Below are 16,867 nucleotides of genomic sequence, written 5' to 3'. Positions count from 1 at the left end.
CATAGTAAAGGTCCGCAAGTACGGTCGACAGAAATCTCCTTGCCACTCTTTTGCATTGTAATTATAGACTCTAATACACGCAAAATAAAGTTTACTTTTCTACGAACGTTGACGGTTTTTTTCTTTATTATTTATGGAAAATTAGACTCTATTTAGCATAGCTAGAGTCGATAATAAAAATGAAAACGATGGGCGCGATATTCCTGTCAACCGTGGTCACAGATTCTAAGAGGAAATAAAACTCCTATATAGTATTGGAAGAAATTAGTACATCTTTGGTTTAGTATAAAAGTTTAAATATTGTAGTTATATCGCAAAAAAACTAGAATTACTTTTGGTTTTGATAATAAATACACAAATACAAACTATTTTAAAACGAAATCACGTATATTAAATAGTAATTAAAGATTTTATGTATTAATTTCTTTTAAAGCATTTAAGTATATTGTTTGATTGTAATGAACAACGTTACAAAACGAGGTGAATAGTTTTACAAAAATTCACTGATTAATTATAGATGCAGATGAAATACGATTATTATGAAACAGAACTTTCATATTTAAATATTAATAATTTAATGCTTATCTTTTCGTTACATTTAAATAGTACGGTGGGCGTTGTGAGTTTTGAAAAATTGTTTTTGATTAAAAATAATAATTTAAGAGAACTGTCAAGCATTAATGAAATAGAAATGATACACCATTTGGCAATTATTATTATTCTACAAAGCTTTATTTACATTTATTGTCATAGGTGTGAGAAGAAACGACCAAAGTACGTAATCAGACGTTATCAATTATGCACGATGATAACTTCAATGCACTTATTTACATCTTTACAAATTTATTACGAATTAACAATTCACATTCACGTTTTTGTAGATATGTTTCATACACGAAGCAAAGTATCAACTCAATTCCACTGGTACGAGTAGTAGATGGTTCTATATCAATAACGACGTCTAAAGACCTTTTTAGAAATATTCTGTAGTAGGGCTGAAATAGAGAAAACGACTTGGACACTTTTGATGCTTGGTGCATTAGATACGACTATTATAACACTAAAAGTGTTAACAATATTTTAAGCCCATTAAAAAGATCTTTAGAAGACCGCCAGAAGAAATAGAAAATCTAGCCCTAAATAAAAATATGAAGACAATGGAAGACGTTCAAACATAACAAGTAATGAATAACATATCAACATTAGCAAATGTATATTATATCTTTTCAAAATATATGATTTTGATGCGTTTTATATTTAATATTTACATTAACTATCTAAAACTAGAGCGTTGTCAAGACCGTCGAGTAAAGATTTCGATTAGTACCACGATTTGATTGTGACAAATACTAGTAAAGTTCCTTACAGATAATAGAATTCCCGTTGTGCAATTGTTATAAAGTACAAAGACTCAATGATCAAATCTAATTTAACATTTATATAAATTGTTTCTTGGTTTACCTATAATTAACTTTAAAATAAATAGACAAATATAGTATTGAGAAATATTGACGCTGTTATGAAACAATTTGTGTCAATTTGCAATTATTTTGCCGTGTAATTTTTTAAGAATTTATTTTGTAACATGTAGTAGCTACTTATTAAAAAAATGAGTTATTTAATATGCATGCCAAATACTTCATCTTATAACTTTTTGAAATGATAACAAAATAATATATTTATAAGCACAAGTCGCAATCTTTGAATGGAATGCATGTAGACTAGAAGAAAGATCTTAAAAACGAAACTGTGTACATTTGAAGCCGACTTTTAAAAATTACTTAGTATTATATAAATATTGTTATTACTTCATCAGTATTATAACGTACTTTATGTATGATAATAAAATATGATAAATAGATTTGCGGTAAATAGAAGCAGCGTCTAACCAATTCCTCGTGTTAAATAGGATACCATTAAATTAAATTACATTACGAATATACAATGTAAGGAATTTGTTTATGTAAATTACAAAGGAGATAATGTGTTATACGACTCTTTACACGGAATACAAAGGAGTAAAAGTAATAAAATAAGCAGTAAAGAAAGGTAAGGACGTGGCTCAGGCCGGGGTTCGCTGTCTTTAATTTTGTACACTGAATTTTTAACGTAACGTCTTTTACGAAACTCGCAAAATAGTACTAGGATCCGGATTACTTATTATAAAATTAACGGGTATAAAATCTATTATTCTTACACGTTCTGAAACTAAGGATAAAACGATTAACAAGAAAATAATCGAGTTAAACTCGAACCTACGTTTAACAGAGTTGTAGCAACAAAACAACACTTCGTAACTACTTTCGTCTCTTTCAAATTCACGATATAAAAATTTACTCAATGGGGGCCTTACACTACATTTGGCAATTGACATGACTTCTATGCCTCGCTTTTCTGCTTCATGAGAGTTCGGACGCGCTTGAGGTTGGTGATGGTGATCTCGTCGTTGGGTTTCAGCTGTATGGCGCGGCGGTAGGACGCGGCCGCCTCCACGTACTTGCCGTTCAAATGCAAGATGGCGCCGAGGTTGGAGTGATACTCGGCGTCCTGAAATTGAACTTAGTTTAGGCGTACATAAAAATAAAGGAAAATAAATAGAATACAGCCTTGAAGTACAGGCACGTATTATATCGATTATTCACAAAACTTTGCGCTAGTATTTTATCATTTCATTAGCATGTATCCTAAAGTCTCGTAACTGCAATTGAAAGTAAGTAAGTATTATATTATAATTTAGGCACAACAACAGAAGAGAGGAAAATAGACCAAAAACCTACGAAAAATGTGTAAGTATACCTAATATAATATTTAACGCATCTACCAATTTTTGTTTTCTATGAGAATTTCTACCAGGTGGAATGTGTATTTTCCTGTTCCTTAAAATCTCATTTTAAGCACATTAACATACCTATCTAATATATAAAATTCTCGTGTCACAGTTTTCGTTGCCATACTCCTCCGAAACGGTTTGACCGATTCTCATGAAATTTTGTGAGCATATTGAGTAGGTCTGAGAATCGGCCAACATCTATTTTTCATACCAAAAATTATTTATATGGCAAAACAACGTTTGCCGGGACAGCTAGTTTTTTTTTATATAAATTAAGGGGGCAAACGAGCAAACGGGTCACCTGAAGGAAAGCAACTACCGTCGCCCATGGACACTTGCAACATTAGAAGAGCTGCAGGTGCGATACATCATCAAAATATATTCCATACAATTCAGTGACGGATTAACCCTTAATCAAATTAAGCAATTGCCTAGGGCGTCACGTCTGAGGCGGCACCAGAAGGACAAAAAACATCCGTCCTTAGGGCATCACGTCTCACCACTCTCACTTCACCAAAAACCTCACCAAAAAAAGTTCCTGAAAAATGAGTCATGTTTTTAGGTGGTAAAAGCTTAAAGACAGATTCTAGTTGACATATGGATGGGGGGGCGGTATACAAGCATGGATTGCTTAGGGCATCAAGTAGTCTTAATCCGTCACTGATAGAATTCCATTAAAACGTACCCCCGGCTTCAACTCCACCGCCTTGGCGTACCAGCGCTCGGCCGCTCTACACCGGCGCGCGTCGCGCAGAGCACGCGCCGCGGAAGCCGCGCGCGCGCTGTCCTCGGGCGCGAGCCGGGCCGCCATCACGAACTGTTCAGCTGACTCCCGTAAACGCTTCTGCGACCTTAGGAACATGCCTGAAAAGGCTTCTAATTAATGGTAATGAAATAATAAATAATGTTAATGTATATTCTGACTAGATGTCCCGCGCGGCTTCGCCCGCGTAAATTAGGAATTTTACAGAAACCGTACATTTTCCGATAAAAAATATTTCCCCCGTTTTTCCCACATTTTCCTGAGTATGATAATATAATAATAGCCTATAGTCTTACTCGATAAATGATCTATCTAACACTGAGATAAGTTTTTAAATCGGACCTGTAGTTCCTGAGATTGACGCGTTCAAGCAAACATACTCTCCAGGTTTATAATATTAGGTAGAGTATAGATTTTTTTTATTATCGCTTGACAAACTCGAGTCTCGATCTAAAAGACTATGAAATGGTATAATATGGTAGTGATGATGATGATGATGATGATGATGATGAGGATGATGATGATGATGATGATGATGAATATAATTTGCATAGTAGCATATGCTTTCTGTTCTTAAAACAACGCCGAAACTCCCAAACTTGTATCTATAAAGAATCAAGAGTTCCCTCAGCACCTTCCGAACCACGGTATACCAGGTATACCTCGGTGCAAAATCTTACTTGTTGGTAGCATATGCTTAGAATACTTCTCACAAAACCGAAGTCACCACATGTTTCCCTATAAGTTTTGAGGAGTTCCCTCGATTACTTATGGATCCTTCATCAGATCACCACTTTTGTGAATATAATACTAAATTGGGATGATATCCTATATAACAAAAGAAAAATTTTGAAAATCGGTTAACAAACGGCGGAGTAATCGTTGAATATAAGAAAACAAACATAACACCTCCCCCATTTTGAAAGTCGGTAAAAATTGTAGCCTATGTGTTATTCTGATGTATAAGCTATATTATTGTAAAGTTTCATGAAAATCCGTTCCGTAGTTTTTGCGTGAAAGAGTAACAAACATCCATACATCCACACATCCATACACCCAAACAAACTTTCGCCTTTATAATATTAGTAGGAAGTAGGATATTTTGATCCAACATTATTGCATCTTCGAAACAGTCCCCAAAGTATAATACGTCAAATAAAAGTCGAACTTACATAGTTCGACTTTTTTTTGACGTAAACGTAACGTAAAATGGGCAAGTGTATATAGATGAATCCGTGTCGCCCATGATAGACAGTATGTAGATGGCAAATTAAAAATGCATTGAGGGCTGAGACACTAAAGCACAAATACAATAGTTCCTTCATTTTAATATTTTGAAAAAGTATTTCATAATATACAAGATGAAAACGTAAATAAGTCAAAATAATACCCCTTCAATTTAGCAAACCGCTTTTATTATAACGATATTAAGTATTTGTATAGCATTTCTATATTTTCAATAAGTGTATAAATTGCTTTACCACAATGGACCAAAGGGGGATCAAGACCGGACTCGAGTTATTAAATGCTTTTGAAGATCGTTTTCCAAACTATATTGATACACTTGCCCACAATCTCGTTACGAACTTGTTAAAACATGAATATTATGAGAATATTATAATATTATGTTCATTAATATTATAATATTGTCTGGGAAAATTGACCTTAATCAGACAAAGATAGGACGTCAGTCAGACAGAGCGGTCGATCTAATTCCTAATCCTTTGGCTTTGAATAATATAACAACTAAATTATTATGAGAATCGTAGTGACTTACCGAACTGATCTCGTATCGAGGGATCGTCTGGCGCTAAATTAACTGCTTTCTTGAACCACAGCTCCGCTTCCGCTGATCTACTCACCTGGGGAGAAAAATAATATTTCGAACAAAATATTATATATTATATTATTTAGAATACAGGAATGATGATAGTACAAACAAAGTAAAAAAAAAAGACGGGTTGCACTCCGGGAGTGCGGGCAGAAGTGACAACTGATTATTAACGTTGTGCATTATTTTTTTAACCCATTTTTTATGAAAATCGATTTTTAAAAAATCGATTTTTTTATTACTTAATCGAAACCCTTATTAAAAATATCGACAATCGAAAAAAAACAATGAATTGTTCGATTAATCGATTTCGATGTTACAACACTACTCTCCAACCGTCTTACGGTTTTTCGATCAGCACGAGAATCTGACGCGAGTTTCACAGTTTTTACCCATCCCACAAAAGTGCTCAACCCCGCTAAAGAAGTTTTCACTTCAAAAAAGGTTTTTGAGGTGATTAAAATTTATAAACACATGGTTATTAATGAATATTAAATAAAAAAGCGTACCATTATTTACAATATAGAAGTTTTCGTCTCGAATAGTCTATACAAAAAACTTAAAACGTACGTAGCTACAAGAATAGAGTACTACACAAACTACGAAAGCTCGCAGTTTCACCAGAGCGGGGCTATTGTGCAATAAAATTGGTTACAATATTTACGTTTTTCGATAGGATTTGTGCGAGAGTGACGTGAGTGCCGACGTGGTTGGGCGCCAGCGCGAGAGCGGAGAGAATGCTGTTCTCGGCGTGCGGCCATTGCTGCAGCTGCATGTATATTTCACTCGCCATACACAATACGTTCTGTAAAAAAGTCGCAATAAATCCATCACAGTTTAGGTTTATTTCGGCTCGACATGGACGCGAAAATACACAAATCTTTCTGTTAATTTAATTTTGATATGCGTTTCGAAATTTGCTGACGCTTAAGCTATTTAGTGTTAATTGGTTTCCTTTACAAACTACAACAAAGGTAACTTACGTGTCTCGTCCACCCGACAATGGGCGTGTTGGAGTCTGGCAATATTTGCAGGGCGTCCTTGTACGCCGATAGGGCTTTGTGCCAGTGCCCCCTCTGGGAGTGTAGCGAGGCGAGCTGCACCAGGGCCGAGACCCGCGCCGCATCGTGCTCTCTTCTATCCCGCACTTTGATCCCGTCCGCCTTCGCTCCCGCTCTCAATGCGCTGGCCGCCTCCGCTAGGCGACCATCCGCCATTAGGGATGTCCCGAGATTGACGTATGCCACTAAAATAATACGTCATCGTCAACTAAAATCGGGCTAGCTACTTTATTTACCTGGAACGGCTTATTAATAAATTAAGGTACAAAATAAACCTTTTACAAAACGGCAATTTGAAAAACATTTTCACACAATTTCGTTCACGTGTCGAATATTTAGTACTGATTTGTTGCCGAGGAAAACAAATTATTTTTGCAAAAACGGTGCTAAGGGTTAAAGGAAACATTACGCATGGCGTTGAATATTCATGGGCCTTTAAGGCCTCTTTGGAAACGTGGTAATCGATGCGGTCAGGGTTGAACGGCAGGTGAAGAGGTCGGGTGACCTGGACCCCTGGGTCCCCGCCAGATAAGCACTTTTAAATATCTTTTACTATACTCTGAAATTCAGGTTGAATTCTATGTACCATCGAGGAAGTTGATTCCTATGCAATTGACAGACCAACGTTATTTGGTCGAATATGTCAATTCAATGTTAATTGTGATCTGTCAGCTGGGTTTGACGGAACGCAACCAAACTTCTTAGGTCCCGATTTGCATAGGAATCAACTTCTCTGATAGTACATAATAATATGACAATAGACAATAAGTGTCTATTTCTACAATAAAGTAAATACAATATGTTGTTATATCGACTACGAAAAAATATACTGCTGAAAATGTAGATAATAATATCACCTCAAAAATGGACCAATAAAGAAGTAGGTAATAAATCTTGTCGTATTTTTGTTACCAATTTAATAATTTGGACATGTTACTGTAATATAATTATTATATTATATTTTTGTACGCTCGCTACTTCTAATAACGGCTCTAAGGTTCCCTGTAATAAAGTGTCATAAAATAAATCTTTTAAGTATACTTACACGCCATGGAAGGACGAAAGTAAATTGCTCTCTCGAAGCTCTTAATTGCGTCCCGGTAGCGCCTCTGGTTTTGACGTAAGATCCCCCTGAAAATAATAATAATTATTTCAAACATGGCCGTCTAATATTAATTATTAATTACTCTCTATTATGTTTTATAGCTCTACAAAATATAAACACGGTATCACAGTTTCAGCTAATCGTAATTATTCAATATTTTCAACAAAACATAGGTATTTTATGTTATGTCACGAACTAATTGATTTTGGAACACAAAATGTATTTTATATTATTTTAAAAATTCGTTAGTATACCATACGTTTATACAAAAAACACCATCCTATTTCGGCAACCACGTAGCTGTGTGTTTTGTTTTTGTTTGCGCAATAACTTTTCGCTTGACATAACAAATTTTCTCCCAACACGGCCAATTCTAACGCGGCCGTGAAATTGTATTAAGCGGGGTGCAAATTGCATTCAAACCAACTATTATGTAAATTACTTCATTCGCCACACCTACTTTGGCTGAAATAATGCGAAGAATATGCGTGGTATGGTTTAGTAGATTGAAATACTTTGTTTTGACATTAATATTATTATCGTTCATGAAAATCTTTAACGGCCGTTCCCAATATTTGATCTATCTCTGGTTTTGCCCTACTAGAGATAGGAATAGCTCACATTAGACATTAGAGACATATATTTTATGTCAATTATGAGCTATTCCTATCTCTAGTAGGGCAAAACCAGAGATAGATCAAATATTGGGAACGGCCGTAAGTAACTTTGTAAGTGTGGATTTTGGTATTTATGACGAAAACATTACACGGATTACAAAAGGGGATTATGTTGATTGTTTGCATTGAATAAGCTCCTAAACTACTGGAAAGATTTTTTATGAAACGTTTTCAGGCGGTCGGAGCTGCGCAAAACTTCTAGTTTCAAGAGACAATTACATTGTATAAATAAAATACATAAAAGGGATATTTTTATCTAGAACTAGGACTTTAATTTATTTCACTACTCGTGTGGGCACACCAATTAAGTATATGATGCTTCTTTGCCAAATTAAAGAACAGCCTGTATTAAAAATATAACAGAAAAAATGTCGGCGCTTGCTTACACAGGTGACAGGACGACATTATAAAAGTAAATTTACAATACAGCTTTTAAGTTGGCCCTTGCGACTAATAAGCATCTTTTGATCCTTAATTACGAGGGTAATTTGATAGAAAGCAATTTCCTTCCGTCTAATATCCGCCATGTAAAAAATTAATTAAAATATGCGTAATTCATTACATTTTGTGCTTATATCTAACTAATTAGAAGATATTAAATTATGAAGGAAAATGTAATGAACTGAGAACTTTTAGCGCGAAATAACGGTCAATGATTACATTCGTAACTTAAGAGGAGTCCGCACCGCCGTTTTTCCATACAAACGCTGTCCCCTGTTTCCTCCCTGGATAATGCCGGTAGAGTTATGATTTTTTTCTTGAATATCTATGGCCACTATTAGCATGTCCCTATGTTTTCTTTTTTTTCATAATTTAATTATTAAAAAAGATAAGAACGTCCAAAAACCCAAAAAAATGGCCAGATTTTCCTCTGTGTTCAAACACCCAGAAAACAAAACTGGCTAGAATATACAAAAAAATAAAACATAGGAACACAGCTCAAGCCTTGCTTTAATTCTTAATGAAAAAATTACTTAAATCGGTTAAGTTTTGGAGAAGGAATCAGCGGACAACGAATCGAAGATTTTCTGTTCTTTTATTAGAACTTTTGTCGTGTTGTCTCTATCGCGCTCTGCGGTGGGAGACTTGAGATTGGTGAGACAGCAATACATTTTCAAATACCTATTTTCAATTTCTCTCGCCCCTGGTGTATCCTCTTAAAAGTATTAAGTAGTCACATCATAATATGCTGATTTTCACTAAAAAGAAAGGGATGTTTTCCTTATCATTGTTCTAGATACTTTTCTTCTGTCGAATTGGTTATCAACTTATTACACTACTAGATGACGCTCGCAACTCCGTTGCGCTAAAACTCGTTTATCGCGCGGGAACCGTACATTTTTTCGGAACAAAAAGTATCCTATGTCCTTTCCCGGGACTCAAAGTACCTCCATGCCAAATTTCAGCAAAATCGGTTCAGAGGTATGGGCGTGAAGAGGTAACAGACAGACAGACAGACACATTTATAATATTAGTATGGATATAATATGTTACGTGGCACCTCCGTGGTCTAGTAGTATAGAGCGTGGCTCTTAACTCGGAGGTCGTGGGTTCGATTCCCGCGATAGAACATACGAGTTTTATTTCCAAGTTTGGTTAGGACAATGTAGGCTGATCACCTGATTGTCTGACAAGTAAGATGACTCATGCGTCGGATGGGCATGTAAAAAATCGGTCCTGCGCCTGATCTCTCGCCGGTCGTGTCGGTCTTCCGTCCCACTGGGTTATGAGAGTAAAGGAATAGGGAGTGCTCTTGTGTACTGCGCACACACTTGGGTACTATAAAATTACTCCTGCGTAGCTGGCCTGGTTTCAATGAAACTGGTCACCGAAACCGGTATGGGAGCTATTATTATTATTATTATGATACGTGCAAGGGTTGTTGCTTCTTTGCGCAAAAAGTTATATTAAGCGGATCTTTGGCATAGCAGCAGATTAGGCTATGTTATACAATAGGCTAATTGCAGTTGTCCGGAAGAAGTACAGTTTTCGCATCAGATACGGTAAAGTCCTGTAGGTTTGCAACAATTTCATTTCGATGTAAGTACACTTGTTTCAACCTTGGTTAAAGTATATTATAAGTCATGTTGTTACATTCGGCCTTATTCATGAAAATACATTTTACGAACACAATAACCCATAGCGGCGCAAGTCCTAAGTGTGACTTGTTTGAACTTTGTGCCACTAAAGAACATAATTATGTTGTAAAGAGGCGCAAGTTTAATATAACATGCGGCAGTGCAATATTGTTCACATGAATAATGCAGGCTGTACGGGGGGAAGAGGGGCGTTACGGGGAGGGATGGACGCGAACTCAACACTCTAATGAGGACGGTCCAGGGCTGGTCAGCGAAGTTTCCCTGCAAGTTTCGTGTACAGTCGGTGTCCTGTATAAATAATTTATACAGGACACCGACTGTACACGAAATTATTATAATATAGGGTCACCCAACGTTTAAAACCTACACGTTTAGGTGTGCTCTTCTAGGAGTTCTGTTTATGTGATAGGTGTGTTTCCATCACGCATCGTTAGTGTATAATAATATAATTTTTGTTCCTTGGCATCTATCTCTCAATTGTAAAACTATCATAATATATGATATAATAAAATACTGATATTTTAAGCGTATAACTAGCTATTCAAGGTCGCTTTTAATGTGTGGGCTGTTAACAGCTGCGTAAATATTTTTAATCAATAGGAGAAAAATATAATGAATGAAAACACCAATTGACAATACTCTCCAACTATCAACCACTCAAGTCATACCGAGTTATCAATAGCTTGATACTCAAGTATCTATTTGAAAACATCCATTTCACAAAGGAAAATCGTACCGTTGATAACCCTAACCCCAAGCTTTGTCCCGCTCCGACCCCCGCAATAATTTGTTACTAATATCCCTTTAATTATTTTGACGTGCTTTGTGCACTTTGCGTCCTGTTTGTTTTTCCGGGATAGGGCGAGGGTTCTGTAAGTACATACTAATAAGTACTTGGACTTCTGCTACTTATATAAGTGGTTGTAGATTAACCCCCTAAATGATGATGGACAGCGAATAAGAAATACAGTATTGATATATTCTGTGACTTTTAGGACAGGTATGTATTTGGATTAGCCGACCTTAAATAGTTTATCATTTTTAACCGACTTCCAAAAAGGAGAAGGTTCGTCTGTTTATATATAATATATTTTTTGTATGATTTTCAAGATTTAGGGTTTATTAGGGTTTAATCCAAATTTACCGGCTAAGTTCTATGTCAAGTATCTCAGTTCTAGGCTGGTACCATGTTCTGAGGCTGGTACCGACTTCAAACGAATGAAAATTGAGTACAGAAAAAGTTGAGGTTTAGTCGAATTTTGAAAAAGGCACTAATGAAGAATAAGAATTTTTTCATACTTTTTAGATTGATGAATTTTTATATTTTAAGGATATTGTTTTTACCTTGGAAGTCGGGTTCAATTTTTTGTTAAAAAATAATAATATACACAATATTTTTGTTAGTAGGTAAGTGGGTCACTACATTTCAAAGAATCTGAATCAAATAATATTATGTATAATAAACTCTATTTTGGCATAGGGCTGTCAAACTTTAGAAAAAAATATTTAAACTTTACTTGTTTACTGACAACTTACATCTCTACTTACACACTAGGAAAATGACAGATTTTTGAGTGACAAGCCTATACATACGAATTATCATAGACATAATATATACTGTAGCATTATAAGTTTATGCGAATTATACTCTTATTTATGGTTGAAGTCTGTTGACAACAAAGTGACAAATTGATAATGGATTATAGTTTTTTTTAATGATTCTTAGATACTATTAGACAATGCTTACACGGCCAGTCTGAGATCAGCTGAGTCCCAGAGACAAGGGTTGAAAAAAATATTATAAATACATATCTCTTTACAAAATATAGGTAGTGATCCTAATGTCGTTAAAACTTAGGTCGAATTTCGACCATTGGGCGATCTCTAGTATAATAAAAACTAATCGTTTTTATTATTCGTAGCTGACAACAGACTGGATGTAAAATGAATTGCATAATATTATAAAAGATATATAATGCATTGTGGCATACAACGCAACATGGCATATTTCTGAATCAGTGTCGGTTTGTTGAGTCCATTGAAAAGTGTTACACACGTCGCGCTCGCGTGCAAACAAGTGCGGTTTAATATTCAAGACGGTGTCCGCTTGACTCAAAGAATTAATGAACATATTCATAAAACTTTGTTTCACTGTATCTTATTTAGCTTTTAACCGCTGTTTCGTACATAAATAAATCAGGAACCGTGTTTACTATATCCATAATATAACTATATCAAAAGTACTGATATAGTTATATTATGGATTATACTGTAGTACTGACCAAATATAGTTAAAAATAAAGTTAATATTTAAGGGGGACTCCCATATAAGAAACGTGATTTATTTGGCCTTTTCTGCTCGTAATCAATAATGGTTGGTACTACTAATATATATTCTGTAATAATGGTAACAGCTATTTCTTTTTCTTTAATAATTAATCATAAAATAATTAAAATAAAGTAAATATTTAAGGGGGCTCCCATACAAAAACACAATTTTTGTCTACTTTCGATCTATACCGGTACGGAACCCTTCGTGCGCGAGTCCGACTCGCACTTGACCTTTTTTTTCTGTTATGCGCGCGGCCAAGAGTTTATTATTATCATCCTCATGACAGGAAAAGGACTATCCGATATAAACTAATATAATTATTATTATATCTTTATTATTTATAACAATATAAGCAAATATGTATTTTAATATTTAATATATATAAATTGCCCGCGGCTTCGCTCGCGTTAAGAAGTATTATTAAATTTTTGAACCCCTTGGGGTTGGAATTTATCAAAATCCTTTCTTAGCGGATGCCTACGTCATAACATCTACCTGCATGCCAAATTTCAGCCCGATCCGTCCAGTGGTTTGGGCTGTGCGTTGATAGATCACTATGTCAATCAGTCAGTCACCTTTGAGTTTTATATAATATATAGATTTAGCTATTCCTTAAATTGACAAAAAATCATATTAATATTATGATGTGCAATGTGCATACATAAACTCATAGTATTTGACCAACGCTCAGTATCTTAATCACTTTTATAAATGACGAACTATCAATTAACTTTTCAGGTATAATAATAATATATTATCTTAATCATGAAAAGAAATAAACAATATCAATCAATACTACTAAAACACTATTTTTCGTGCACTTTTTCCACTATATTCAGAAATAAGTAACTATATATTTTTTTTTTATTATTATTTCTGAATATAGTGGAAAAAGTGCACGAAAAATAGTGTTTTATTAGTATTCAACATGAATTTCCACCAAGAACCAACAGTACAATCAATTACAAATATCAATCAACCCAATCTACTTTAAATAGAGTTGGAATGAATCCTATCATATTAACCAATCGCGTGGCGTCCATTATGAAAATAATCATCTATGATTACGGCGGTACTATCGACCGTGTATTTCACGTTTCACGTTTAGCTACATGAAACTGACTGAAAGCATTCCCGTGTTTGTCATATTACAGTGTTAAGTAAAAAAAACGATGCTCACATGTAACCCCTTTAATGTCGTGAGCTAATGCTTCATTAAAATACAGTAAAATTTTCCGTTTTTAGGGTTCCAGCAGTGTTTTACGCTTCGCTTACGCTTACGCTTTGCTGAGCCATCATACATTTTGATGCAGGGATAATTATTGGAGTCCTGGGAAAAGATATAGCTTTTTTTTTACAGAAGAAACGATAAATAAATTTACGCGAGCTTAGGACCGAAACACATAACCGCGTTGCGGCGCCGCACCGCTGAAATCGGCAGTTTGCGTTGCGGCGTCGCGAAAAACAGCGTTTTGTTTTCAACCAGTTCCCTTTCTTTCTCTGGCATGGATCGTCGAAAAAAACTTATTGCTTATTTGTTATTAAGAAGACATTACTTGGTTTAAAATATACGATACAGAAGATACTGGATACATCCAATTAATAAGTGTATGAATCCCGATGGCGAGTACTTTTCTCGGAAATAAAAAGCATTAAAGAAAAACGAAAAAAAAAATTTGCCCACTTTACAATGAGTATATTATTATCATCATTTGAAGAGCTACTAAGTGGATTATCAAAATATATACAGGAAAACAATGTAAAAGGAAGGAACTTACTGCTTTGGAAATGCTGGGCTTAACTATATTGTCAACAAGTGTGACATAACGCTGGAACTTGAAAGGTGAGCCGCGTTGCGGCACCATTAGGGATGATGACATGGTCAAAGATTAGCGAATTTTGTTAATAAAATAAGGAAATCACGGTGAAAAATAAGTGTTCCCAAAATTTCAGCTCGATAGCATTTTTATTTTTTTTGTTATGCGCCTTCAAAGTTGGATAATCAAGTCGATTTTTTTTTTTAAATTAAATTTCTTAATATTTGTATACCATTCGATAACTTATGCAATTAAAAGCAACTTTTGTTACGAAACCACTTTCATAAACGCAATATTTAATATACCTATCGAACAAAGTTCTCTTCCGATGCGTACAAACTACGAAAGAGTGACGTCAGTCTTTCGTAGCACTTTGTATGGAGCGTTTCGGGCAGGTCTATTTTATGAGATGTGAATTGTCATATCTTGGTAAATTTTTAAGCTATCAGAGTCATTCTTTCAGCAATGTTCCTATTTTTTAAGGGTCTTTCAATTACCAATAAGAAAAAAAAAATAGTCATCAAGCCTTTTCAGCAGCGCAATGCCGCAACGCGGTTATTTGTTTCGGCCCTGCATGTTAAGGACACTATTAAGTATTATCATAAGCTATACGAGTAGCTTATTATTATACTATTGAGTATAATAATAAGCTATAGCTAATACTAATTTATATTTTACTTTAATACCCTATTGAGGGTATTAAAGTAAAATATAAATTAGTAATTAATAAGGTTTCAATATATTTTATATGAATCAGGCATTTCATTTATGGCTGCGGCTTTCAGCAGAATTTCTACACCTTGATTATTTTAAAAGCAGCAAGCTCTATTGAGTTATCTCGTACTCCGAAGCTAACCTTTCGTGGTAAATAGATTACTCAAGATTTATGTTCTATGTACAGTCTAGCGGCTGAAATAATAACTGCTAAGACTGAACAGACTGAACAGACAGACTTATGTAGGGGACATTAGTGTTTTTCAACCTGTGGGTCATGACACCCTGGGAATGAAGATTCTGTAGAGAGATGTCGCCATAGGTCGAGAGAATTATTTCAGTAAGAAAAAACAATAAAGATTAAACATATTGATATATTAAGTAGGAGAACTTTAACGAAATGATAATTATATTGATAAACATGAAACATACTATCAAGTATAAAAGCAAAGAGTTTCATAAAACACTTTTTTATTTCAGGTAGGTCGCATTATAAAAAGGTTGAAAACGCTGCTTTTACGTTTTATCGTTAGTGTTATGCGAAAAAATCATTAATTTTATGTTTATAACAGTTTACCTCCTGATTAATTTGAATTTCATGTCACGTTGAGGAATTATAGTAAATTTATTCAGAAAGGGTAAGGAACAATAAAACTAACAAAATAAAGAATAAAGTTGATTAACTAACACAATAATAATTGTAACCTACATTAGTAAGCTGGGAATTTCCCAGTATTAAAAATGCTAAATATTGATAGTCGTTATTTGTTATTTTCATGAATAGTTGTTTATAGAGTTGCTTGTTACTGTATGTATTCAATGGCGGCTCTCGGCGTCTGCAGACGCGTTGGCCAACGCGTTCGCCTATGTCGAGAGCCGCCATAAGGATAAGGGCGTTCGCTGCGCAAAAGCATGCACCCAGCGCGGCCACCTGCGAGGCGTGCTTGTTTCATGTCATCCCATAGAGCAGCGCTGCGTGAGGCGGTTTAGCCGTCGCACGCGGCGAGTGCAGCGGTGCCCGCCCCGCGGGCGACGGGTCAACAATCTAGACGTGACAAATGGGCTGATTGGCTGACGCCTTTGTACACGTCGGCGTCGTCGTCTGTTGGCTAGGTAATATAATCAATAAAAAATCCATACGTATCGACTGTAGGTACACCCGCACGATCGAAATTATACTGGCCGCAGCGAGAGACGGGTGACCGTCGTGGCCGTCCGCGACGGTCAGGCGGGCGCCCGCGCCGGGCACACGCTCAACGCAGCGAACGCTCTAAAGATACAAACACGGAGCTAATACAAAGGATACAATAATGATTAAAATTGCACTTTGAAAGGTGAAAGTTTCTTACATTTTTACACAAAAACTAGGAACGGATTTTGATCTTTGGCATGGTAGAAGTTTAGACTTTGGATTATCATTATCACACACTACTGCTATACATTCCAGAAAAAAACAGCTTGGGTTACGCCGTGGGTAAAAACTAGTAACTACATAAATGCTACGAATAATAAAAACTATAAATGTATATGAAGTTAGTTTGATCATTTTATCCGATATTTATTTGAAAGTGCAGACTGTAGACGCTAGCGGTGTTCTGCCAAACAATTGTAACGATGCTTTCAAACGGAATAACTTAA

The 16,867-nt window shown here is 35.3% G+C and overlaps 1 protein-coding gene across 1 annotated transcript in view; it reads right to left on the bottom strand.

The window, feature by feature from the left end:
* Positions 1-1,763: 1,763 nt before the first annotated feature.
* The window catches only part of LOC121739405 (protein O-mannosyl-transferase TMTC2), a 127,076-nt gene continuing 111,972 nt past the window's right edge, over positions 1,764-16,867 (bottom strand). Inside the window, exons 6-11 of the mRNA XM_042131871.1 lie at positions 7,531-7,616; positions 6,408-6,670; positions 6,089-6,229; positions 5,371-5,455; positions 3,516-3,694; positions 1,764-2,547 (exon numbers count right to left, since the gene is read on the bottom strand). Coding sequence (XP_041987805.1) covers positions 2,380-2,547; positions 3,516-3,694; positions 5,371-5,455; positions 6,089-6,229; positions 6,408-6,670; positions 7,531-7,616 — 922 coding nt within the window. The 3' untranslated portion in view covers positions 1,764-2,379. The remainder of the gene's footprint in view (positions 2,548-3,515; positions 3,695-5,370; positions 5,456-6,088; positions 6,230-6,407; positions 6,671-7,530; positions 7,617-16,867) is intronic.

This window comes from Aricia agestis, chromosome 2 (assembly GCF_905147365.1).
Source record: "Aricia agestis chromosome 2, ilAriAges1.1, whole genome shotgun sequence".
Taxonomy (NCBI): Eukaryota; Metazoa; Arthropoda; class Insecta; order Lepidoptera; family Lycaenidae; genus Aricia; species Aricia agestis.
This window is presented reverse-complemented; position numbering and strand designations above follow the sequence as displayed.